At 33.4% G+C, this 25,527-nt stretch overlaps 3 protein-coding genes across 3 annotated transcripts; 2 read left to right on the top strand and 1 right to left on the bottom strand.

Annotated features, from left to right (window-relative positions):
• Positions 1 to 1,164: 1,164 nt before the first annotated feature.
• LOC111777875 (phosphoglucan phosphatase DSP4, amyloplastic) lies at positions 1,165 to 7,804 on the top strand. Its single transcript, XM_023657608.2, has 14 exons — positions 1,165 to 1,380; positions 1,483 to 1,552; positions 1,654 to 1,698; positions 2,184 to 2,301; positions 2,556 to 2,632; positions 2,719 to 2,795; positions 2,978 to 3,058; positions 3,756 to 3,888; positions 5,011 to 5,070; positions 5,740 to 5,796; positions 5,954 to 6,049; positions 7,007 to 7,066; positions 7,219 to 7,326; positions 7,425 to 7,804. Exons 1-14 carry the CDS (start codon positions 1,355 to 1,357, stop codon positions 7,557 to 7,559), a joined length of 1,143 nt encoding a protein of 380 aa, XP_023513376.1. The 5' UTR covers positions 1,165 to 1,354; the 3' UTR covers positions 7,560 to 7,804.
• Positions 7,805 to 7,933: 129 nt separating this feature from the next.
• LOC111809035 (uncharacterized) lies at positions 7,934 to 17,973 on the bottom strand. The gene is made up of 15 exons (XM_023695358.2): positions 17,338 to 17,973; positions 16,002 to 16,088; positions 15,694 to 15,794; positions 15,489 to 15,539; positions 14,720 to 14,891; positions 14,253 to 14,570; positions 12,346 to 12,549; positions 11,764 to 12,267; positions 11,467 to 11,673; positions 10,826 to 11,014; positions 10,276 to 10,445; positions 9,670 to 9,825; positions 9,437 to 9,518; positions 8,706 to 9,133; positions 7,934 to 8,607 (listed from the first exon to the last, which is right to left on the bottom strand). Exons 1-14 carry the CDS (start codon positions 17,788 to 17,790, stop codon positions 8,741 to 8,743), a joined length of 3,087 nt encoding a protein of 1,028 aa, XP_023551126.2. The 5' UTR covers positions 17,791 to 17,973; the 3' UTR covers positions 7,934 to 8,607; positions 8,706 to 8,740.
• A 6,576-nt stretch (positions 17,974 to 24,549) lies between these two features.
• On the top strand, positions 24,550 to 25,170 carry LOC111793625 (cyclin-dependent protein kinase inhibitor SMR1). Its single transcript, XM_023675591.2, has one exon. It carries the CDS (start codon positions 24,653 to 24,655, stop codon positions 25,043 to 25,045), a length of 393 nt encoding a protein of 130 aa, XP_023531359.1. The 5' UTR covers positions 24,550 to 24,652; the 3' UTR covers positions 25,046 to 25,170.
• Positions 25,171 to 25,527: the final 357 nt, after the last annotated feature.

Below are 25,527 nucleotides of genomic sequence, written 5' to 3'. Positions count from 1 at the left end.
CTTTCATTTTGTTGGGTGGATGATTTTTTTAAAATATTATTCTGTCAAAATTAAAATATATTATTATATGTTTTAATAAGTTTAACTACACTCGAGAGATTCAAGTAAATAGAAAATAGTTTGAGATTTAACTATTTTTTTTAATAATTTATTACCAACAGCGTGGCCGTTTCATGGGCCTCGACATGGGCTTTTTCGCTTGCTCTTATTTTTTCAAATAGGCCCAATGGGCTTCTCGAATATGCATAATATATTTTTATTAGAGATTTTTAAAACACGACCGAGATTTTTTCGAGACAATACCACTTATTTTTTATAGATGAAAGTCTCATTCGACTAATTTAGAGAATGATCATGAATTTATAATCAAGAAATTGTATCTCTATTAGTTTGAGGCATTTTGAAAGCAAAATCATGACAGCTTACACTCTCAAAATGGACAATATTATAGCATTGTGGAGAAAGGACAATATCATAACATTGCATTGTAGAGAGAGTCGTGTTCATCGATATTCCTTTGTCATCTCTATTTGTATGTGACGATTCATGGTTTTGTCGAATTTTTAGGGGGTGATTTAAATTTTTGGATTTGGTAAGATTAAGACTTTGTCGATCCAATTCTATTTTCAAACTCGAGATAACTTCAAATAAATTGACTATTTAAATATTTAAAAATGTATTTATTTTTTTAGATAAAATAGAAATTCATTTATTTATTTAAGATTACGATATTAAGAGATATAGAGATAAAAAGTGATGAAGTTTTTACAGTTCGATGAATAATAATAATAATAAAAAGAATTAAGAGGATTGATAAATAATAATAACAATAAAAGAATTAATAGGGCACTGAAGAAGTGAAAAGTAAAAAAAGAACAAGTGTTAGGTGAAGTAGTGATTTTTGTTTATATACTATGGTAATGACGTACATATATTTTATTAGAAATATTAATTAAAATTTAAGAGTTATTTAAAATAAATTCCAAACGATTTACCTAAAATTAAAAAAAGAAAAAGAAAAGGAAAAAGAAAGAGAAACAAAAGCATTTTTTAAAATAGAAAGGTATTTTAATTTAATTTATTTTTTTTTTAAAAAAAAAAGTAACAAGAAAACCGAATGCATATAAATTGCCATTTTAATTTCAACAGGCTATAAATATCATCTCAAAAGATCTCAGTTAAGGGGAGAATATCAATCACGGGAAGGCACATCCTCTGAGATTCACAGGAACGTGATCGAGAGTGTGCTGTGAAAGTACGTTAAAGTGAACCAAGGCATCGATCGAAGTCCGTCTGTGTAAGAGAGCTCTGCCAATTTGCTTCATCGCGCAGCGGAGAACGATCGCGATTCGTCATGAACTGTCTTCAAAACCTTTCAATGTCTGTTCTGAAGTGAAATAATCATCTACTTCCGATTCCTTCTGGTTCCATTAATTTCATTAAAATCTTTTCTTACAGTCCTATTTTCTCTCCGAGTTTCAGATCATCATCTTTGCCGTTCCAGAGCTTCAAATGCCGACAGAGAAAGCCTGAATTCCAGCTCCGGAATCTGGTACTCCGTTCGCGCCACATTATAATTTTGCAGTTTATATATTCAGCCTCTCTGTGTTCTTTGTGTATCGAACGGTAAACAGATCGTTTCGCTTGATACAGGTGATAAGGAACTTTGCGGATCTACACCGACGTTTTACCGTGAAGGTAGCTACTGAGAACTTGTGATTATAAGAATTTATAAACGATTGTTTTAATACGATCGATTTGTTAGTTTCACGTGAGTGATTGTTTTCTTCAATCAATTTTCTGATTGAATTTTAGCTCCGTTTGAGGCGTAGTAGAATTGTGAATTTTTATATATTGCTATCGTATCTCAATTTTGGAAGTGTGGCAAGTCTTACAGCAAATATGTCTGTTCATTCATCTGTGAACGATTGTTTAAATATGATCGATTTGTTAGTTTCACGTGAGTGATTGTTTTCTTCAATCAGTTTTCTGATTGAAATTTTAGCTCTGTTTGAGGCGTAGTACAATCGTGAATTTTTATATATTGCTATCATATCTCAATTTCGGAAGTGTAGCAAGTCTTACAGCAAATATGTCTGTTCATTCATCTGTAGTTTTGGTTGTTTTACGTCACTGGTCTCTATAAACAATAAATATTTGAAATCATGACTTGTTGTCTATAGGCAGTATCTGGCTCTACATCAAGTGCCGAAATGAGTGGAGCTGAAGTTGATGATCCCGAGGCAGAGGAGGAAAAATCTGAAATATATAGCCATAACATGACAGAAGCTATGGGGGCTGGTAAGAGCCTGATCCTACGACTCCACTTTGAACTGGAAAATACCTGGCTACTGTGAACATTTCATAAATAAATTTATTCAGATTCCAGACATGTTTAATTCGAAAGTAACTCAAAATTCAGTGGTGAATGTTTGCTGCTAATTGATCAAATATGCCAGTGTTTTTGTGACCATGAAGCTAGAGCTTAGAGTGCATGTTGCTAAGTCCTTATTCTTTAATTGTCTAATCTGATTCCTTTTGCTTTTATGATATAGTATTGACATATAGACATGAGCTGGGAATGAACTACAACTTCATTCGTCCAGATTTAATTGTAGGATCGTGCCTACAGGTGATAATTGTTTTTGACATTTTTCATCTGGTACATTTTTATGCACTAACTTCCTTACAATTTCATTCTAATCCTACTTATGTCAGACTCCAGAGGATGTTGACAAGCTTCGCAGCATTGGAGTAAAAACAATTTTCTGCTTGCAGCAAGATCCAGATTTGGAGTATCCAAATTTCATTTCTGTAAATATTTTCCTAAATGTTCCACTTTAAAAAAGTTCATTCAATTCTTTTTTTTTTTTTTTTCCTTCTAAATAATTACTATTTGAGAAATTCCAATATTTCACAAAAGTATAGTTTCATCAATAAAGTCAAAACTGCTGAATTCCTTCACTGTGTTGGAAAGATATTTTGGGGTTGACATTGGTGCTATAATAGCATATACAAAGACGTTTGATGATATTGAACATTTGCGAGCTCAGATAAGGTTAGTAGGTGGTTGTTATCTTGACCTATAATGTTCTGTGCTTTGACGGAAAGCTATAAATCTGTAAAGCACATGACTGCAATTTTGAGCTCTTGCAAGAGGAATTACTAGAGCTGATGCAACATTATGTTGATAAAGCATTTGAAAAAGTTGGGTATAGCAACAGGCAATTATATTTATATATTTGGAGACTACAAAATTTTTGTTTGATCATTTGAACTATAGATTAATTATTTTCAATTTTTTTCGCTAACATGTTAGTGGATACAGATTTTCATATACTTTTCTGTTCCGTCATTTACCACCATAGACCTATACAATCTAAAGTATTTCTTGCTTCATCCTTGATCTCCTCTGTTAAGCAATTTCTAGCGTAGGTTTCCAATTAACTTATCTCAAAGTCCAAATCATTTCCTCATCTAGCCTGAAAAATTCTCATACATCCTTTCATCGACCTCTCGGTCTGGCTTGAACTTTATCTTAATTAATTGAAAGAAATATTAAAATCGGATCTACTTAGTACACTTGTGGAGAATTCATATCTTAAATGACTCAGTGTTTCAACTGTTTCTTCCTTATTTATTATGCCAATCAAATTTATTCATACACTCAACCTCATGCAAACAAGAGCATTATATTTTTTAATTATGTGAGGATTTTGCTTTCTACAACAGCCAACTAAGGTTTGATGCAACAGGGATTTTGATGCATTCGACCTACGGCTAAGGTTACCAGCTGTTGTAAGTAAATTGCATAAAGCCATAAACCGAAATGGTGGAGTGGCTTACATACATTGCACTGCTGGACTTGGAAGAGCTCCTGCTGTTGCGGTATGCGCATAAGCTTGCTTGTAGAAATAAATTGCTCTGCTGTACAAATTATTTGTTTGGAATATTATGATTTTAATTGAGCATAATAGGGCACGAAAAATAGAATCTCTCCTGAAAAAGGTTGTCTTGGTTTTATGTGCTGTTTCATACCCTGCTCCATTTAAGTTTTTTTGTATTGATAAACTTAATTGTGCAGTTATTTTTGTCCTTACTTTTTATTGATTTCTTCAGCCCCCATTTTGTCCGTCTCCTTCTTCATCATGTTAATATTTTGGCTATTGTCTGATATTGCAACAATTTTTCTTTTAATTCCTAAGGATGTATTCTGCTGGGTAACTGGATACATGCCTTAAGGCTTGAAATAAATTTCTGTGCTTTTGTTTGAGATGTTTGAGATTCAGCTCCAGTTAAGAGTGTTAATCTTTGGTTGACAGTTCTTAAACAACATCCAATGCACTTTTTTCTGTACCCTTTATTTTCATCAAAAAAGAATTGTAAGGTTAATGTAGGATTATGAACAGTGATCACATCTGCTCCAACATTTTTAGTTTTGTGTACTAAGTACATTTGTTTTCTTTGCTTTGCCAACTATTGTTTTTTTTACGATGATGAAAAATTAAGTTCAGATTAATATCCAAAATATTACAAGCAAATATTTCTGAGGTTGCTGTCATATGAAAACGGTTATGAACATCACATTTTAATCTGAATGTCCATGTAAAGTTAGGATTGTGAATCTGTTCATGTTGAAATGTATTTGGAATGTATTTGTATTTGTAGTTGTATGTTAAGGTAGGATTGCAAGTTGAGTAATTGTAATTGTTACCATACTTGATAGAGATTATTATCCTGCCTTACAAAATAAACAACTGTAACCTTGTATATGGAAATTATTTTTGGCCATATTAATGAAGTCCAGTAGCATTACAAATATCGATGTACTCTTACCCCCAGAGGAATTTGAGATCCTATGGGTTCTTGAGAATTTCAATTTTTCATGACCATTCAGTGGATTTTTTAAAACCTTATATCCATCTTAGTTCATTTCTAGCACAATCTTAATTATTGATAATTATGTTGATTAACTTCTTACCAACTTTTAAAATATCTTATGAACTACAGATGGCATACATGTTCTGGGTTCAAGGCTACACACTCAATGAGGCTTTAGAATTACTGCTGGTAACATCCATTATACTCATTTAGTGCAGCAGTATGAAAATCTTCTATTGGTTTGATTTACTCTGCGTGTTCCTAATCTATTTGAATTGGAAAAATAGGACTCCAGAAATATTCTTTACATTATTAAAAAAAAAAAAAAAAAATCAGAAAAGCCGAGTTCTGACTGAGAAAATTGAATGATTACAAAAAGTGTCTAGAAAGCACCTACCAAAAGGAGCCAAATAAAATCTGAACTAAATTATACAACTCTACTTTAGTTTGGAGTTGATAAATCTTTTTGGTTAACCATTGCACTAACCGAAGTGTCAACTAGTGTCTTGACTTGTAATCGTAGCTTCAACATGGGATGTTCCAAAAAAAAGACTGTTTTCTTTTTAAAGTTATAATTTTTTAATATTGTACTATATAGTTAACAAATAATATTTGTAGCATTCTAATCCCAAATACTTCGGCTGTCCTTTTTCAGCATATCTTTTATAGTGTGAAGCGAAAACATTCTCCCATTTAAAGTATGGGTCCAACAGTCATTCTCATACTTTACTGAGTAGTGAATGCAATAGCTTATTAAATCAGTCATGATTTGTGACGTAGATTGCTGGGTGGAAAAGTACTGATATAAATTATCGGCTTCTAATGTTGCTGAATGTGCTTTGATTTGCTTTCTTGCAGAGCAAACGCTCATGCTTCCCGAAAATAGATGCTATTAAAAGTGCAACGGCCGATATTGTAAGTATTTATATTTTATGGTTTATTTGAATAACAGTTTTGGTCCCTTTTATTTTTATCCCCAAATCTGAAGTTGCATTGTTTTTTTAGTTGAGCTCAATGGGTTATTGCTTATAATGTGGGACAAAAGTGATTAACCGCTATATTTTACTTGAAGCTTTCAGGATTTAAAAACAAGCCTGTCACTTTATCATGGGAGAATCACCAATGCTCAACTGTAGAAGTATCTGGGCTTGATATTGGATGGGGCCAGGTAACAAGTTTCTTTCTCTTTCTTCCCTTGCCATCCTCTTGATGCCTTATTAATTCCTTGAATGTTGATTTAGTTTTAGAAAACGGTGCACGTGTAACATATGTCCTATTCTTTAGTAGATTAGTAGATATTTTGATGCCTTAAACAATGTTTAGAAACTACCGACCCTTCACAATGGTATGATATCGTCCACTTTAAGCATAAGCTCTCGCGGCTTTACTTTTAGTTTTTCAAAAGGCCTCATACCAAGGGTGATGGTGTTCCTTATAAACCTACGGTCTTCCCCGTAATTAGTGAATTAGTGAATGTGAGACTACTTCTTTCAATAATTTTGGACAAACAGTCACTAAGTAGTAGGCATTTATGGCAGTAATAACTACATCCCTAAGAGGCATTTATGGCAGTAATAACTACATGTAACACTGAGAAGTCCTTTGAAGCTTGATGGGACTTCTAAATTTTACATTTTGATTCTTTAACTCTAGATAAGATAGAAATAACATGGCTGGTTTTAAACGAAAGTTTTTCCTTTCCTGCCGTTGGTGAATGGTAGTTCAGAAGCTGTCTATATCCTAGAAAGAATTTGGACATTTTTACCTGCGGATGGTGCAACATTGTGGAGTTATTTTGATAACTTGGTTCATGGTTGTGACTTATTACTCAAATTCAGTTTTTCCTTTAGTTATATTATTATATAAGCTTCATCTATGTTCTAAATTCTAATGTACTCTAGATCATGATATTTGTAAGTGTATGTTTAGGAATGGATGGTGTTAGAATGTTGATTGTGGCTGAACGATTCAGTATCTCGTGTCTATTGCTCGATTTCGCAATCTAATTAGTTACGATAAGAAATATTTAGTGTATTCTCGATGAATTTTAGAATTATCAACAAATTTTACAAGTTAGATATTGTATTTATTGTTCTGTCTGTGGGACTTTTTTTTTTTTTTTCAGAGAATTCCATTAAAATTCGACAAGGAACGAGGTGCATGGATTCTCAATAAGGAACTGCCGGTATGACAATTATAATCAACCATTTCAATGTTGCATAAATTTTAAATTCTAATTAGATTATTTTTGCACATCAAATGTGAGTATGGAGATTTGAATCCTGACCTCGTGAATTTAAGAATTATGGCCGAATTTGTTTGATTTGGATTCAACAGGAAGGACGATACGAATACAAGTACATTATTGATGGTGTATGGACATGCAACGAAAACGAGCCGGTCACTCCACCCAACAAAGATGGCCACGTCAACAATTTCATTGAAGTACGATTTTAGATTGTTCAATTTTATAAATAAAAAATTCAAACTTAAATTAAATTTTCCTCAGTAAAAAAAAATGTTATTTTTTGTTGTTTGTTTAGGTGGTTGAAGATGAGGATCCAGGTAGTGATAGAACCATTCTTCGGGCAAGATTAACCGGAGATGAACCAGAACTCACGACCGAAGAAAGAAGCAAAATAATACAATTTCTAGAAGATTGCCCAGATGAAAATTGAGTGAAGGTATGTTGCATCGCAAACGCTATCTAAGATTGCGTTAATATTTTATTATGAGGATATATCATAAAGAAATATAATGCATGCAGTCTACTATAATAATAGTAGAGTAGTGTCAATAACGACCAAAAATGGATTTAGTACTGTTCCACTATCACTATGATTCGTCTCACAACATTAAGAATCATGTTATAAGACTTTACGGAAATAATATTTTATTAATGTTCTCTGATTTTTCTTTCAAATTTCCATACTTTTATTTTGATCTCTAGATGTTCAATTGGTAAATTGGCCTAAAATATAATTTAATTTCCTTATTTTTTATAGATCATTTAATAGTGTTATTTTACATTTTTTTTTTCACTCTTTATCAAGTTGCTAATAATTTTAAAGCATGCAAAACAAGCTTTTAAAAGGCACCCTATAATTCCCTCCAACCTAATTTTTCTTAGATCACTCCAAAACAAAAATAACAAGAGTGTTTTTACCTATGACAATCTATAAAAATATTTCATCCTTATTTTCTGCACTTGGCTTCGTTAGTCTTCCTCAACATTAATTTTTATTTTTAATTCTTTTTAAACACTCGCTTATTAGATTATTCCTTTACGTTAATATATTATAGACACAAGAAATGTATTTTATTATGTAGTAATTTTTTTTCAAAGATGTATTTTAATAAACACTCCTAAAAATTAACACTAATTCACTACATTTACTAAAATATAATTTAAGTTTTTTTAATAATATATACGGAACAAAAAAAAAAACTTAGTGAGATTTTTTACCTATGCGCCGTACGAACGAATTTTTTTAAGATATGTAGTGAATAGTGACTCTAGATGTGTATCCCTCATTTCGTCAATTTCGCTAAGTTCTAAATTGAATGCAAAAAATGTTGATTACAGATATTATATACATCATCTAATTGCTAGACTCCACGTATTATGGAAAAGAGGTTGAAAGAAAGTGACGTACTTGAATTGACGATAGTCTTCTGTACTCGTAAAGCATCATCACCATTTCGATCTATCTTATCTACAATCTGCTGCTAACCGTTTGAAAGAAGAGAACCAAATATCTAGTCAATAAGAAAATCCCAATTTTCGATGAGAAGACAAAAATAAATAAATGAGTTAAACTTACCAGTTGCTGCAAATAGACTATTAGTTTGTTGTCAGCTATTTTCCAAGTGGTTTTTGCTTGTGTTCATGATTACGGCGGTTGCCTGATTTTTTATGTCGGGGTTTTGTCCTCTTTTCAACTTTGTGCCTGTGCCTTTCTTTGCTTTTCCTTGCATACATCCCTTCCCAGAATACGTCTCCTGTTAATGGCCATAACCATTTGGTTCTCGGGTGATCGCCATCATCGGCCGCTTCGGCCAAGTCTGCATCCATGGCTTTCAATAATGTGATGTTGAAGAATTTGGACCACATGAAGTCCTGACGTTCTTCAAGGGGATGCTGCTCCACTAGCGAGCCTGAACGTGGGGTTAAATAAACCATTCTCCGCCCACTGTGGTACGCCCACACGTTTATCAGGATATCCAACAGCCGGCAATAACACTGCCTTCTCTGCCCATCAAAAACAGAAGACTCAAAAATTTTAAGAACCTAATAAAAAATCTTAAAGTGCTTTTAGGAGAAACACTTAATAAATTTTCTTTTGCGGTGCTGATGTAATAAGTGTTTTATTTAAAATATATTTTTAGAAGGCATTTCAAACACATATTGGGAGTGGTTTTGGGACCATTTAATTAGTGTTTTTCCCAAAAATTTTGAAGTATTTAGGGAAGAATTGCGTTAACTCGAACATTATAAAGAAATTAATTTCACCATAGAAGTAATCTCCTCAAGGGAGAGAAGTAGGATATTTACCTCCAGTCCAGTGGAAGCCAGCAAACATTTGCTGCTATTGTCAAGCTTTCTGTTCACGGCATCTACGGAATCAACAAACATCCTGCAGCTCAAATACGAAAATTTCAGTCACTATTCAAGCCAAAATTACATCCACAGTGGTGAGGGAGGAAATTTTGAAGAAGAACAAAAAAATAGAGGGAATGTGCGAAATATATGGGGTTCTACTTCTGATATATATATAATGTGCTTACCGGGAAAACATTATGAACTCCACAAATGTAGGGGTTGGCATCACCCAGCTATGCAGATAAGACCAGAGACCGCCATCATTAGGCATTGGAGGAAGAGCTTCCGAATGTGATGGATGCAGTCCATACATCTGCCTAAAGGCATCTTTAAACGTAGAACTGGATGGATGTAATTTTAAGTGAGAACATGTTCAAATTGCATCTGTTTAATGTAAAATTCTAATGTATTATACTTTAGTAATTCATTTCGTATTTGATGTTAAATAGTGATGATAAAGTTGGTTAACACGCACGACTTGGAAGTTGATGCAGAATCAATTAAACTCTCTCTATATTTCCAATCATAAAATACGAAGTACTGGGTCAACTTTCAATTAATATCAAAAGACTAAAGGGATGCATTCGTTAATGTCAATAGATTATCCATTTATGCCAATTGGAATGATGCTTTTGTTGTAAGCTCCTCTGATTTCTTTGGAATTCTTCTTTTTAAACCTTTCATACCCTTTAATGAGAATTATTTGTTTTTAAAAAAACAATGGAAGACTTGACCTATGAACATGAAACAACTAACTTATCATACAAGAATATGTTGAATGACTGATATACCTGCAATGTCCCCGATTGAAGATGTCACATGTGTGCCAAAAAGGACCATCAGCGCTGTCCGTGACTTCAGAATCCACGTCCATGTACGCCCAAAAGTAAATAACTTCCCCTCTAGTATTATTCTGAATTGCTTCTTCCAAGACCTTTCCAGCCTTTTTAGATAATGACTCCTGCTTTTTAACAGAAGAGGCTGATTACGAATCAGAGGAATAGAAGTAAATCAATAAATACATTAAAAAAAATCTACTTAGCAGCATAGATATATTATAGCATAGAGCTTAAAACCCGTTCATTACACCTGGAGGCCAGTGGTTTAATAAAGCCTAAGATTGTTACATAAGAAGATATAGTCTCAAAATCTTTGACTACCAGATTCCAGATGGTTATGAAAATCTTTCATTTGCAAACCAAATAGAGTGGGCGGCCGTTAAGTACTCCTTGTCTAAACTAGAACCTCCAAAAATTTCTATCCACCATTTACATTTCTCTTGAAGCCTTACAGCCTAATAGTACAACTAAGCAAGAAAGAATGTTAGCAAGTACGGATTACCTTCCTACCGTCAGCTTGCCACGATTGGAAACCAATCCAAGGTCTTCTGTGAATTGTATCAATCTCATTTGCAACAGCAAACATTCCTCCCATCTCACAAAGAATGTCCTGATAGAATCTGTCTTCCAAAAGAGGAAGACGCTTGGGAGCATTGACATCATCTGATTCCAACCTCAGTGCTCTCGAAGACTGTAGGGTACAATGTAAATTACAAGCAATAAAGAATGTAAAATGAGTATCTTGGAAGCAAGGAATACATCCACATTTAAGAATAACAAGTTCAAAAAGTTAAAAAATGGGCCAAGATTGAGTTTAATGTTTGACACCATAAAATTCACAAGTTTTAAATTCAACAATCTAGTTGATGTTTTTTTAAGGAAGCGATGGCTGGATATGTAGCAAAACTATCTTGTCATTTCTTTTACTTGCTCATAGATTTGATGAAAAAATCTAAATTCTATTATCTCTTATACATGTTTAACATTCAAGACTGAGGATCTAGCAAGAGTGCACGATTGATGGACTAAAATCTTACTTGCATTTTCGAATGAATGACACAGAAGATAATAACAAAGAAAAGTGAGACAAAATAAAACAAACAGAAAAATATCAGCAGATAGTTTTGGATGGAAGAAGCTCACAAGACTAAGTCCACGAAACATAGAGCCATGATGCAAAAATGACCAAGCTCCAGGTCCGCTGTATATCTCATAAATGCATACTGCTTGCCCTGCCCTTTCGAGATCTTCCTCGTCATTCTCATTTTCAAGCTTCATCTTTTCGGACTTCCGTGCGCTACGATATATTTTTTCCCATGAACCTAATATTCTTTCTGTTCTTTCTTGAAGCTACATAACAAATCACATATGGCCTCGCTCTCAGGAAAGTGAGTGACATAAAAATTGCAGACAAGCCATAATGGAAAAATAACAACATACCTCCTCCATTTCCACTCTGTCATATTCTTCAGTACGATCTATTTCCCCGATAATATCCCAATCTTGTTGAGTTGGGATGTCATGCACCAAAATCTCCTTTCTAGGACTGGAGATGTTCAAGGGACTAACAAGGTCAGAGAACTCCTCTTCGAGTTTAATCACCACACTAGATTTCTTTTTAACATTCTTATCGCGTTGCTCATTGGAAGATCCTTGTATTATTTCCTTCCAAAAGAGATCCCATTCCCACGCTGCTTCTGGAAGCTGGGTAATGGAACCTGGCAGTATAACGTCTGATGGGAAATTGAGGACTTCCTCCAACAGATTTGCATATCCAGTAATGCACTCTAAAGCAAGAAGATTTTTGGCAAGTAATTTTCCAGATGAAGCAAGATTGTTAGCAATTCTAGCGAGCCTTCCATCAAAACAAAGATTAGAGAGAGCTCTTATCAAAGCATCTGAACTAAATTTAGTAACAAGTAATCCATGGACGCTCCCAACAACCTGCATGTTTCAAGACACTATTATTATATTTTTTCCTTTCTAGTGGAGGAAGAGGGGAGAGAAGTAGAATGAACTCACATATTGGTTAATAATGGGCATATCAGGTGCCACTATTGGGACTCCAAAGGTCATCGCCCGAATGAGCAAGGGAGGAAAATCTTGTACATTTTGGAAAGATTCATAAAGAACAATATCGGCCACGTACAAAATACCATTTACGTCTTGATCAAAGCTATAATGGCTTAAATAACCACGAGGAAGTCTTAAACGTGAAGCAGTTTCCTACATAAGTTGAACGATTAATCATTAATCCAAAGAAATACTGCAGAAAAAGTACTTATCTAGAGTCAGACCATATGCATAAGAAAAAGTACAAATAGAAACATTCGCCATTCATCCTTATCTAGAGTCAGAAAAGTGCAACACTTGGTCTCGTTTAAAAGTATGCAGAAAATAAATCAAGAAAAGAAACTAGGTGGTGCATCTACCGACTGTTCCAACTCATACACAGCAGTCTTATCTTAAAGGTATTCATGTATTCATTGCATATAACAAGACAACGCCATTCTTTTGTACCTAGCCTACGTCCTGTCCACTTACTTTCTTCATTAGCAAAGTTTGGAAAACCAAAGATTACAAGTGACACCTATACCATTAGTAGAATGTTCAAGCCCCTATAGACAAGGAATTTAAAACCCCGATAGTTAAGGCAGATCCTTGTACCATTCTTAGATCCCTATCATTAAAGCATATAAGTGACATACATGGAGAATGGAACCAGGAATCCACAGAAACTCCGAACTCCAAAAATCAACCTTCCCATTTCCACTACTTTCTAATCATATTAAACACAAAAATAATATTTTATGACTTCACCTTGTTTGATGTGTCGTTCATTTCCAGTCACTGTGAAATCAAATTACAAGAAAGTTGTAGTGGCCATACGATACAGAAGAAGTGATCCAAAAGTTTACTGCCTTTTTCTAAAGCTAGCATGTTGGTTCTCAAACTTACTCAGTCTCAGATATTTCATGCAAGTATCAACTGCTAATTACATGGGCAGTAGTATTTTATTTTAAGACCATCTTCTGTATCCTCCCATCTCAATAGCATTTATTGGTTTCTCACTAGATATAAGCGTTGTCTAGTTGCTATAGTATAAGAAACTTTACATGATACATCTAAACCAAACAAGGCCAAAGCTAAACCAAACAAGGCCAAAGGGAAGGATCAAACTCCACAACAAGAATTAATAAAAGCTATTGTAAAACCCTCCTTCCTCTTCAATTCTAAATTTAAAAAAACTAACTATTATGCTATGAAGATGCAAGATTCTTTGGTTAAGTGACGGACCCATCCATTGGACGTCACAACTCCTAACCACCTAAGCAAGGGCAGGATAAACATCCTTTCTTTCAGCCATTTGAGATAATTGAGGAGGCAAAAAACATACATACGGCATATATCCACATAGACACTTGCCAAGCCAGAACTAACTCAATCCCCATCATGAATATAAATTTGAAGTTGGTTTCTCCAAATGCTCATCCCATATGCTATTTGGAACTATCAGTCCATTACCATTATAATCATAATTTCTTAAGGTAATCTAATTCTGCCGCTTCAAGTTACATTCACCTTATAAATTTTCACTTAAGAAATATTGCAACAACTAAAACAGAAAATTTGTGGATTCAATTATTCATAGGATTTCTCTGTCGAGCTTAGTACAAAAATCGTACAGAGGTGAAGAACTTTGATTTAAATTTCCCAGCAAGAGTTGGAACAGAAGAAGATAAAATCCCATTTGCTAGTTATACTAAAATTTTAGGAAAATAAAACCTACTTCAATTCAATCAATATTTTCTCAATTTCACATATCCAATAATTACACACTATATAATTTGAGAAAGAGAAAGTAGCATTACGAGGCAAATTGGCACGCACATAAAGCTAAAAATGTGACAAGCATAACAAAAGACTACCTGCAGAGCATCATTGCATCCGTCGGAGGAATTACCACACAAGAAAACAAATTTAAACGACCCTCTAGGATTCTTCCTCCTTGCAAATTCTGTTAGTAGAGGTCCCATGCGATACAATGCCGTAGCATATTCCGGTGATAGCTCATTATAGAAGGAATTTCCAACCACAAGAACTACGAAATCTTCTATACCAAATCCAAGTTTCTCTCCTAATTTAAACTTGAAGTGAGAGCTCTTATAAATTTCAGCAGTCCAAACGTCCACTGGTGATCCGTGGATCACATGAAAGTTTCCAGTGTCAAGCGCACTATATAGCATCTGATATAAAAGGAAATAGAAGATGAGCAGTTTCTAAGAGAAACGTCAATGTCTTTTTTACTTTTTTTATGGAAAGAAAAAGGTCAAAGTTGAGGCTAACCATGCGTCTAAAAGCCACATAATATAAACAGCCAAGTTCACGAACTTACAGGAAGAGCAAAATTGGGAAACACAATAACACTAGCTCTGCTAAAAGTACTTCTCCAATGAGAAACAAGATTCTCCCAGCCCTTGTCCTTGTACATTTTAAGACGCTTGGCTAGGATATCATCCTGAATGATCCATATAAGTGGTATTGAACAAAAAGGTTCCTGCATAATGCTGCATACATGAAAACTCATTAGTTATATACCATGAAAAGGGGAAAAAAGTCTCAAATCTCTTCACATCAACCGTACTAATGGAAAGGTCCCTCCAATCATTCACCAGGAAAATGCATAAGCATTTAGATATTCATAATTCTGTATCAACATTCTCCAAACAAATTTGCTATCATTAATACTATAGTAGTCTAATTTCAACATCTTCCAGAAAAATGCAATTCTCATTGCATCAGTTTTTACAATTTGAAATAAAAGAAAAAAATATTAACAAGATAACTGTGTTCGTAAACATTAATAGTAAGAAGTTCATAACGTGCAAGGTTAACTGTATTTCTTTTACTTCACTGTATTTTAAATTGGAGAATTCCTTATTCTCCTTTTTCGTAATTATCTTTACTTATTAATATAATGTTTTGTTAAAAAAGTGAAAAATAGAGTAAATATAATTATTCCACATTATTTAAAAAGTTTTCTGAAGTTGAGCAGTGATTATTTTCACCTACAAGCAGATAAAACATATGACTTACCGTGGCCTCAGACTCCAGAAAACTCCATCACTAACATCTTTTAAAAGATATAGTATCAATAAACCAACCTTGTAATAGCCTCCTTCCCTTCAAAAGAATCGACGATAATGCCTTCAAAACTGCAATGACAAAAGTTAACCATTCATGCAGTTCTGACTACTAACAGAGATCATTTTGTGCTCATACAAATAGGAAACAAGAACGGCATTAGTCTACTTTTATGTACGAATGCACAACCGATGTATGCGTGTGTATAGATATATATGCACTTACAGTAACCAATTGATCTGGCCAAACTGCTTTGGGCTTAAAAGGACAACCCGACCAAGTTTCAGCCACATTTGACGTGCTTCTCCATTGCCAACTGCAAAAATCTGAGCCTCTTCCATAAGAATATGATCATTTAAAAACTAACCAATAATATTACCCTTCAAGCATGAAGGTTTCAACGACACATCAATGCCCGATCTCACAGAATATGCCTAGAAAACCATGCATCGTGTGACTTCTTACACGGCTATTTCAGCAAATAAAAATCAATTATGCAATACGTGTAACAAAAGCAATGTCAAAGACCTCACCTCAAACACATATCCAAGCTCCCTCATGTTCTTCATTACAGTAATTAAGAACAAGGATAGTGAATCTTTCTCCATGTTTCTCAATATCTGATAATTTAGGCAACAAAAAAATTAGGAATAGTTTGTTCGTTTATAAAAACTTAATTTGCTAGAATCCATCATGCCTTTGGGGGGGGGGGGGGGGGGGGGGGGGGGGGGATGTGGCTGCTCAAATAGCCGTGCATTTTAGGACTCTCGTACTTGATCGAGTCTACACATGATGATACAACATTCACTAACACATTGTTATGTGCATCACGGCATATATAAACATGTAAAAGCTAGTAATAAGAGTTGCTGAGTATTAATACAACAAATTCTCAAAAGTAACCAAGATTCTGCATAGAAAAGAATGGAGTTTAACTTTAGAACTCAGAGTGACAGGAAAATTGGTAGTGGCTACTAAGCTCTAAAGCCAAGAATATTCGGTCACTATGACAGAATCTTACGGATCGTGAAAACTTAATAATGATCGCTGTAGGGAAAGCAATTAATCATCAGCATGAAGTCGACAGTGAAAAATTATTCAAGAGCAATACACTATGATATCCCGTCAGCTTACAATATTTCTTAGACGCCAAAACATGCTAATACCAAATTGATGATATTATTGGCATATGACCACAGTAGGTATAGTGGAGTAGGCTCACATCGGAATCCACTGTTCATTTCCATCAACTGTATCTATCTTGCCATTCGAAGTTCTTCCCCTAAAGTTTTTTCATCCCTAAAAGGTCTAAAGTAATGACTATAGATTCATAAAACATGATTTCATTTTTTACACAACTTTCCTGCCAAAAAAAACGTGATATAATATTTTTATCAGTAAAAATACAGTGTATACTCGTCTGTAGTTTTACAGTGACGCATAATCACTACCTCGAAAAGATACACGTTATTTTTCTTTAGGTGGTCGTCACTCCCGGCTCAGTCACTTCAAAAATCAAGACCATCCGTAATGCCATGGAGCTCAATCTAAAGTTGCTTGGAAGTTTTAAAACACTGTGCACTGTACATTAGTCGTGTGAACGTTCAACTTCTGGTTGCTGACCTCTAGAGAGAAAGCAGGTGTTGTACTAATTCGTATAAACAATTTCTTTCAGAGAGCGAAAAAACTAATCAACGCAATCTATTATTGCGCACCAGTGAAAATGGTTTGAGTTCATCTTCTAAGACAGAAGGCATTGAAATGGATGTTTGATGACGTAACTTAACTCATTGTCAGATAATTTCGTTCGAGTAGCTAATTAAACCATAACTCGAGAAAGTATGAACGAATAGAAACTTAACCACTCACCAGAGCAAGCCTCGGTTTCCGGAAACCAACATGATCCTCCGAGTGCAATCGATCAACCTCATTACCTTCAATAAACTTCCGAGGAATCCTCTGCGGCACGAACTTAAGTGTCCTCCCGGGCTTCAACTCTGCCTCACGCGGCCAAGCTTTCTTGCTCCTTTTCAAGAACACCGAAGTCATCGAACTCTCCAGAAACAACTGAAACATGAACAGCGTGAACAAAACGAAGAACGCCAAAACGATGAACGATCTCCTTCTGAACGGAAACCACCCGTAGCGATCGCGCCGGTCGAGGTTTGATCGAAAACGGCCGACAGAGCGATCCGAGGACACATTGCCTTGCTCCTGATGCTGCTTGAGATTGCGCCTCGAAAGAGAGCGTTCTTTGGACGATAAGAAACCGAGATCACAAGCGCCGTCGTCAACAACCGGTGGAGATGAGTCCGGCACCATAAAGAATATTGTACGAAATCTTCTTCTCGATAAAAATGGCGGGAACCTATACTGGTTAGAGATGACGAGAGTAGGAAGTTGAAGCTTGATTTTTAGAGGGAAAAGAGAGCGAGAGTAGAGCACCAAGTGGAGGGAAAGTGATTCGTTTCTTGTTTTCTTTTCTAGTTCGTTTTTTCGCCGTTCTGTTTCGCTTTTATACCCGCCTGGTAACCGGGAAAATTTCTGTTTTGAAGTCCAAGAATTTCCCTTCTATCAAAATTAATAAATTAATTAATTAAAAAAAAAACAGAAATTTCTTTCGTGATCCCCAAGTCCTAATTCAGTTAACGGGATATTCGACGGTTATCGATATTATAATATATAATCGTTTTCTGGAAAATGTCTTCGGATTTAAATCTAAAATAAATAAAACATAATTTGTACTTTGGAGATTTAATTTATTACTTTTTAAACTCCACTGGTATAGTTTTATTATGAAGCTAAAGGCGAACATAACGAGCTAAAGATAGTATCAATTAGTAAAGTGCTTAGAACATTGGAGTAGTGTGCCAGCTAGAATCATAGGCCTCTAAGGGGTGGATTGTGAGAGGCACTGGGTGGTGTGTTAGAGAGTACGAAGGACTCCTAAAGAATGGATTGTGAGATTTCACGGGGAGTGTAAAACGAAAGATTCTTGTATGAAAACTTCTCTGTAATAAGCGCGTTTTTTAAAACTGTGAAATTGACCGTGGCAGTAATAGCCTAAAGGGGATATACAAATCTTTTCAGGATTTCATACACAAATTTCGTAGGACATATAGATACGTGTTCTCTTAATAACGCGACCCGAAAGGATTTGAAAATGCAATATTTTGAGCATACCCAGTGGGTTCCTTCTCGTGATGCGACAGGAAAAAGGAACGATAACTAACGTCGTATCATCTCTGCGCGCTGAGAAGCACTTTCTATTAACTATTAGGTATTGAATCCAATATGTGAATGACGTGTTCATCGTGTCGTACGAAAATTCGATTTTTTTATTATTTTATTTAAAGCGCAAATTTCGTGGGCTTGAGTTTTCTGACTCTATATGGGCCTTATGTGAAAGTAAGCCCAAAACGAAAATGAACACATTGTTAATTAAGATAGTGTACCACTCACAATTGAATTTACAGTGAATTTTGAAAAATCAAAACTATTTTTTTATTTAAAATTTTAGCTTCTTTTTTTTTATTTTATTTTGTTTTTAAATATTAATAGTTAACGAATAAACTAAATCTATCCTCCCATTTATTAACTATTTGATTTTCTAAGAATTATTTGATTTTCCTATCTCTCCTACTTTTTATATATAAATTTATATATATGTTATAATATTTAATTTTTTATAAATTATCATTAACGTTATATATATTTTTATAAATTATGTTATTATGTCTTTTTTTTTTTTTTTTTTTTTTTTTTTTTTTTTTTTTTTTTTTAAGGAATCAAATAATTTGGGTAGGTGTGTGTAAATTCCGAAAGGCCTTTTATTTGAGGGACAGCGACGTTGGAACCACAAATGAAACAGCTTTAATTCGTGTGTGAAATACAGCTGCTAAATAATAAATACAAAAAAACCACATAATTTATTCATATCTTCTTCTTATTATTCTTATTGTTATTATTATTATAGAATGCAATAATAAATATTAGAAAAAAAGCTTATTTTTATTTTTATTTTTATTTCCCCTCTTTTTTCTTACGCAAATGGTACTCTAGTATTTAAAATAATTATTTATGTGAGAAAAATACCAAAATTAGAAATATGTTACTACCGAACGTGGGTTGACCCGGAACTAATCTCCAAATAATATAAAAAACAAAACATGTGGAGCATTATGCAATGAGCTTTGGGAGATGTGCGTGCGGCGTGGCTGCGCGCGCCGTCGACTTCCATTATTAACTCTCTTAATGCGCATTTGAGTTTTAGCTTAGCCTCCTAAGCCATTGTTTTTAGCCGTCTTTTCTCTGATCCTTCAAATCTTCCGTATCTCAAGGCTTGGTTTATTTTTAGCTTTTTTTTCCTAAAAAGTTATTAAATTATAAATACAAATAATTTAAAGTGACCTAAAAATAACTTGATGATTATAATACACTAAGAAATCTCAAAGGATTTTTTTTAATGAGTTCTCTATAGCCACCTAAAAAAATCTTAAATATTGCCGTTTTATTATAGATTATTAATTTACTTTTCTATCCTTAATAATTACTAGAAACTTTATTATGCTTTAATTAATTATAAAGAATATTTTTATTCACTTTATTAAATTATTCAGTATATAGTAAACTCTATAGTTGATAAATATATATTTTTTATTTTTTATTTTTTAGTACGTTCATGTATTTACTCGATACAAGTCCTTAGCAAGATTTGTATGATGCACAGAGAATCTTGTAACCAACATATGGGCCCGTCATATTTAATACAGTGTATATGAAAATTATAATTATTTGCAAATATAAATATTTAAAATTCGTATTTCATAAATTTTTAATTTTTACAGCTTCGTGAAAATATCAGAACCAGAAAAAAAGAAACATCCGGAAACACATGTATTTAACAATGACAATGACATGCTTATATCTTGTCTTAAAAATAAAATAAATAAATAAGTCACCATGAAATAAATAAATTACGTATTATATTTATATTTTTTTATATTTTTTTTTAATAAAACATTGAACACTTGTAAATTTATGTGTATTTTTAAATAATTTACATACTCACATACTTTATTTCCTTTTTACATTATCAAATTGTGAAATAAACATTATTTTAATAAATAGATTAAAAAAAAAAGTTTAAAGCCGAATAAATAATAATAATGTATTTTAAAAATAGTATAGTTGTGAAATGAATTTATGGTCTTAAATAAAAATGTATTAAATGAAATACAACTTACCCCACTTTGGTTTTTTTCATAACCAGACAAAATAAGTCACATTAACTCAACCAAATTAAATCATTGCCAAACAGTTGGAGAAAAAAAAAACCCAAATCACCTTAGATCCCACGTTCGTTAGGAAGGAAAACGAACATCGTTTACGAGGGTATGAAAACCTCTCCTTAATTTGAGGGGAAGCCGAAAAGGAAAAGACGGAAGACAATACTACTAACAATGGACTTTGATTGTTACAGTTTGTATCATGGAAAATAACGTATTTAAGTCTTGAATTTTTGTGAAAATAACAATTTAATCCCGAAAATTTTAAATTTATAATAATTTAATGAGTTTATGAATAATATAAATATCTTAAAGAAAACAAAAAAGGGTGTGTGAGGGAGGTAGAAAAAAAGAGGGAATAAAGCATAAGATAATAATAAGGGAATGATTAATGCTGAAATCCAAGCAGTTGGTACGCTACCAGACACCTCACGTGGAAAGATTCACTTTTGGCAATGAGTTGGAATTTGGTAACCCAATCCCATCCAAAATCCTAATCCAATTTTCACCCCTTTTTTTTCTTCTTTTAACTGTAATAAATAATTAATTATTTATAATTCAACCACCATGGAGAGATCTGGCACGGGTAGCTGGATGGCCTTATTGAGGACTTTACCAAGGTATCCGATGCTTCTATACGCACCGTTTTAGGGTTGGATCTTCGTGATTCAGTTTCATTTCTTGCCGCCGCTACTCCACGCGCCTGCTCTCACTAATTCCAATAAGTCATTATTATTATTATTATTTTCCATTTTTATTTATTTAGTTGTGAGTCAAATTTTCAGCTAGGATTCAATTAAATAAATTATTTTCACAATTAAAAAATTAAGAATAATATGATTATAAAAAGGGAGGGAACAATTAAAATGTTGTCTGGATCGATGTTCTCATGCATCCAAGTGCAGGAACACAAATTCAAAAGATTAAAAAAAGGAGTAATATTAAATATGTAATAATAATAATATTATTAATATTAATTTAGGAATTGCCACGTCAATTCATGCGATGATTAAGAAACATTATAGTGGGTTTGAACGGCAGGTTCCTTCTTTAGCATGTGCAATCATATGAACATGTTATAAAAGTGAGTGTGGGTTACACGCGCTATTGAGCGCGTGTGAGGGGTAAAGTGTGGGTTTGGCCTTAACGAACTCCACTGCAGCAGTGTCCACATGTGTACATCCAAAAAGCAAGAGAGCCCACGATGGCCAGATCGGGCATGGCTATTAATTAACCTGATTGCCCCAATCTTAACACGATCCGTCGAAATGGGTACTTTTACTTCTCTTCTACGCTCGACACGTGTCTTCCACGTCAACTCTGTGTGAAATTCCTCTCATGTTAAATCAAGTAATTAGAGCCTAAAATTACATTAATTAATATATCACTCTACTCTCCGGTTTTTTTTTTTTTTTTTTTGGCTTTATTTGGTGTAGTTTCAATAAATATTAGATTTATTTAGTTATTTTTTCTAAAAATAATTTTTATTTTTTATTACCTTTCTAGCTTGAAACTTATTATTATAGTTTAAACCCATTTCCATAATAAATAAATAAAAAATAAAAAATCATTGACCAAATGAATTAATTGTAATTTTATTTAAGCTATTACCACTAAAATTGAACAACACCAAAAATACAAAAATCATAATAATGTTTTAACCTTCAAATCATAGTTTTATATTGAGGTTTGTATTCTATTACATTAAATATAATTATAGTTTCATCCTAATAATTTTTTAATATATAATATATATATATAAAGTTTGGATGTGGTGTCTAATAAAATTCATAATTTTAAATTATATGTTTTGTATATTTTATTAAATTTTAGTCAACTGTCGCATAAATAAAAAAAAATTCAGAAGAAGATTTATTAATCACAAAATTAAAATTTTAAAAATCTATTAAAATATATAGGTAAATAATTAATTTTAATTTTAATTTTACATAAAAAAATAATTTTATTTATATGCTTACATTATCGGTTTAAAAGTAACTTAAAAAATTAGATTTTCAAATCTATACTTTTACGTTATTTAAATTTGGAATGACAAAAATAAATATGAATATGCATCAAATTATAATAAATTTGTGAAAGTTTAAAAAGAAGAATGAAAATAGGTTTTAAATTATTGTTTTTTATTACAGTAGCATATTAATAAATACTAGTTAAACTTATTTAGCATAAAGGATAAAATTACGAAATTGCAGTTTTAGGTGAAAAATATAGGTTTACTTTAAATAATTAAAACATAGAATGATGTAAATAGCAATATATCTCATCTTTATACATCAAATCATCGAAACAAACACAATTAATGATACAAAAATGGCATCATAAGCTTGGTATAAATGAATTTATTTGGCTGTCACAAATAAATGTAATAAATTCGAAATATGAAAAGACTTGAATGCCCCTAAGACTATCCTCCCATTTTCAAGTTAGACCGGGCTTTTAATACACAAAATTAGCAACTAAATGGCAAAATTTGTTTGATAATTCAAAATATTAGCGATGCAAGTTTCATGAAATTAAACTTACGTGTTTACAGTTTAAACAGCCTTAAATGCCCCTAATTGTTATTAATATTTTTAAAATCTTGATTAAAACTTCACATATAACTCCCGGCCGGTTATGTTGTCAGGTTCACGATTTTAAAACATTCTTTTCATTTCCAACCGATATGGGATTTTACAATCTATCCCATTTAGGGATCAACGGTTCTTGCTGATATCATTTGCAATAATTCAAGCTAATCGCTAGCAGATATTGTCCGTTTTTGCTCGTTACGTATAATCGGCAGCCGCACGATTTTAAAACTCGTCTGTTAGGAAGAGGTTTTCACAACTTTATAAGAAATGTTTTATTCCCCTATCCAATCGATCTGAGATCTCACAATCCATCCCATATAGGGTCAGCGTCCTCACTGGCACACCGCTCTATGTCTGGCTATGATACAATTTGTAACATATAAAGTTCACCGTTGGCAGATATTGTCCACTTTGGTCCATTACATATCGCCGTCAGCTGCACGGTTTTAAAACGCGTCTATTTGAGAGGTTTCGTAACCTTATAAGAAATGCTTCATTCCCGTCTACTATCAACATGGGATCTCGCTAGCAAATATTGTTTGTTTTTGCTCGTTAGATTTTAAAACTCTTCTGTTAGGAAGAGATTTCCACAACCTTATAAGAAATGCTTCATTCCCCTATCTAATCAATGTGAAAACTCACAATCCATCCCATTTAGGGCCCAACATCCTCGTTGGAACACCGCTCGATGTCTAGCTCTAATACCATTTGTAATAAACAAAGTTCACCACTAGTAGATATTGTCCGCTTTAGCCCATTACATATCGCCCTCAGCTGCACGGTTTTAAAACGTGTCTGTTTGGAAGATGTTTCGTAATCTTATAAGAAATGTTTCATTCCCCTCTACCATCAACGTGGGATCTCACAACTGAACAATATAAAAATGTATTTAATACAGATCGAGCTAATCTATAATTTAGCGTGAAAAAGGTTAATTTTTAATTGGGAAGATATTGCATGAGAATGGAAAGGTTTGTAAATATTATTTTGGAGTAGTAATAAACGCATAGTCTTTTCCCCCTTTGCTTGTAGGAACAGAGGAATAAAGACTCTCTCTCTCTCTCTTAATTATCTTCAAATGCACGCCATTCTTAAGACTCTTTTTTTTTTTTTTTTTTTTTTCCTTTCTATTTTCTAAAAATAAATAAATAAATAAATAAATATTAATTTTTCTACCCACATAAATACTCGCTCCCCTCAAGCCCAAACAAACATTATTCTTCGTTTTCCACCCAAATCCCTCTCCCTCTCTCTCTCTCTTTTATTGTTATATTTAATCGTACCATCCCGAAGCTCTCAGAAATGTCTACAGACCTCGATCTCCGACGGACTTTGTTGGAAGTCGTCCGCCGTCCGGCGATCAAGCTTCAAATTCCACGGCCGTTGTCATCAATGGCAGCCGATCACGGCGGTGTGATAATTCAGAAAGAGAGAAATGATAAAATCGACGGCGGCGCTGAAGAATTATGCTGCCGCACGCCGACATCAGCAGAGAACAAGATTCCAGTGGTGCTACAATGTCCGCCGGCGCCGCGGAAACGGAAGAGACCTCCGACTTGTAGAAGAAGACTAATCGAGCTTGAATTCGTGGAGATCGTGAGTAGAGAAGAGATCGAACCGTATTTTACTTCGAGTTTCGATCACGAAAACAGAGTAAAAAAATCCGCTAAAATAAGCTTCTGCGAGTGTAAATGATCAGTAATTTCTCCAATCGCCATTGTTAATTAGCTTCTTCTTCTTCTTTTTCTTCCTCTAATTCATTTCTTTCTTCAATTAATGTAAAATTCTCTCTGAATGCTAATGTAAAACGAATTATCACACGTTACGTTCAATGTATGTAAGACGATTTTAGTTTCCGCTCAAAATTCAGATCCGAATTCGATCAAAAACTACAATTAATTAATATTTCACAATTTCAGAAAATTGAATTTGTTCGTTTATCATTGGATCTCTCTTGAGTTTTTAGGTGCGATAAGGGAAAGAGAAACGGCGTGAAGACAGAAGAGAAGATGAGAAAGCGAAAGGGCATTTTCTGGTTGTTACGTAATTTCAAGATAAGAAGATAGTGGCTGATCTGTCTAATTTATATTAAATAATTATGAGTTATATCTCAAAATTAATTAATTAAATGTTTATTAATTACTTAAACTAATATTGCTTACATCACCGAAATTGTT

Source organism: Cucurbita pepo, chromosome 1 (genome assembly GCF_057944985.1).
Source record: "Cucurbita pepo subsp. pepo isolate OVF chromosome 1, ASM5794498v1, whole genome shotgun sequence".
Lineage (NCBI taxonomy): Eukaryota > Viridiplantae > Streptophyta > Magnoliopsida > Cucurbitales > Cucurbitaceae > Cucurbita > Cucurbita pepo.
This window is presented reverse-complemented; position numbering and strand designations above follow the sequence as displayed.

Bases quoted from the DNA above. Each gene is read 5' to 3' on its own strand.
- LOC111777875 (XM_023657608.2), top strand. From the start codon at position 1,355: ATGAACTGTCTTCAAAACCTTTCAAT. The intron at 1,553-1,653 runs GTACTCCGTTCG...CGCTTGATACAG, and splicing joins AATTCCAGCTCCGGAATCTG to GTGATAAGGAACTTTGCGGA. The intron at 3,059-3,755 runs GTTAGTAGGTGG...TTGATGCAACAG, and splicing joins CATTTGCGAGCTCAGATAAG to GGATTTTGATGCATTCGACC.
- LOC111809035 (XM_023695358.2), bottom strand. From the start codon at position 17,790: ATGGTGCCGGACTCATCTCCACCGGTTGTTGACGACGGCGCTTGTGAT. The intron at 15,795-16,001 runs GTGAGGTCTTTG...GAAGAGGCTCAG, and splicing joins AGCTTGGATATGTGTTTGAG to ATTTTTGCAGTTGGCAATGG. The intron at 12,550-14,252 runs GTAGTCTTTTGT...CAACTTATGTAG, and splicing joins GATGCAATGATGCTCTGCAG to GAAACTGCTTCACGTTTAAG.
- LOC111793625 (XM_023675591.2), top strand. From the start codon at position 24,653: ATGTCTACAGACCTCGATCTCCGACGGACTTTGTTGGAAGTCGTCCGC.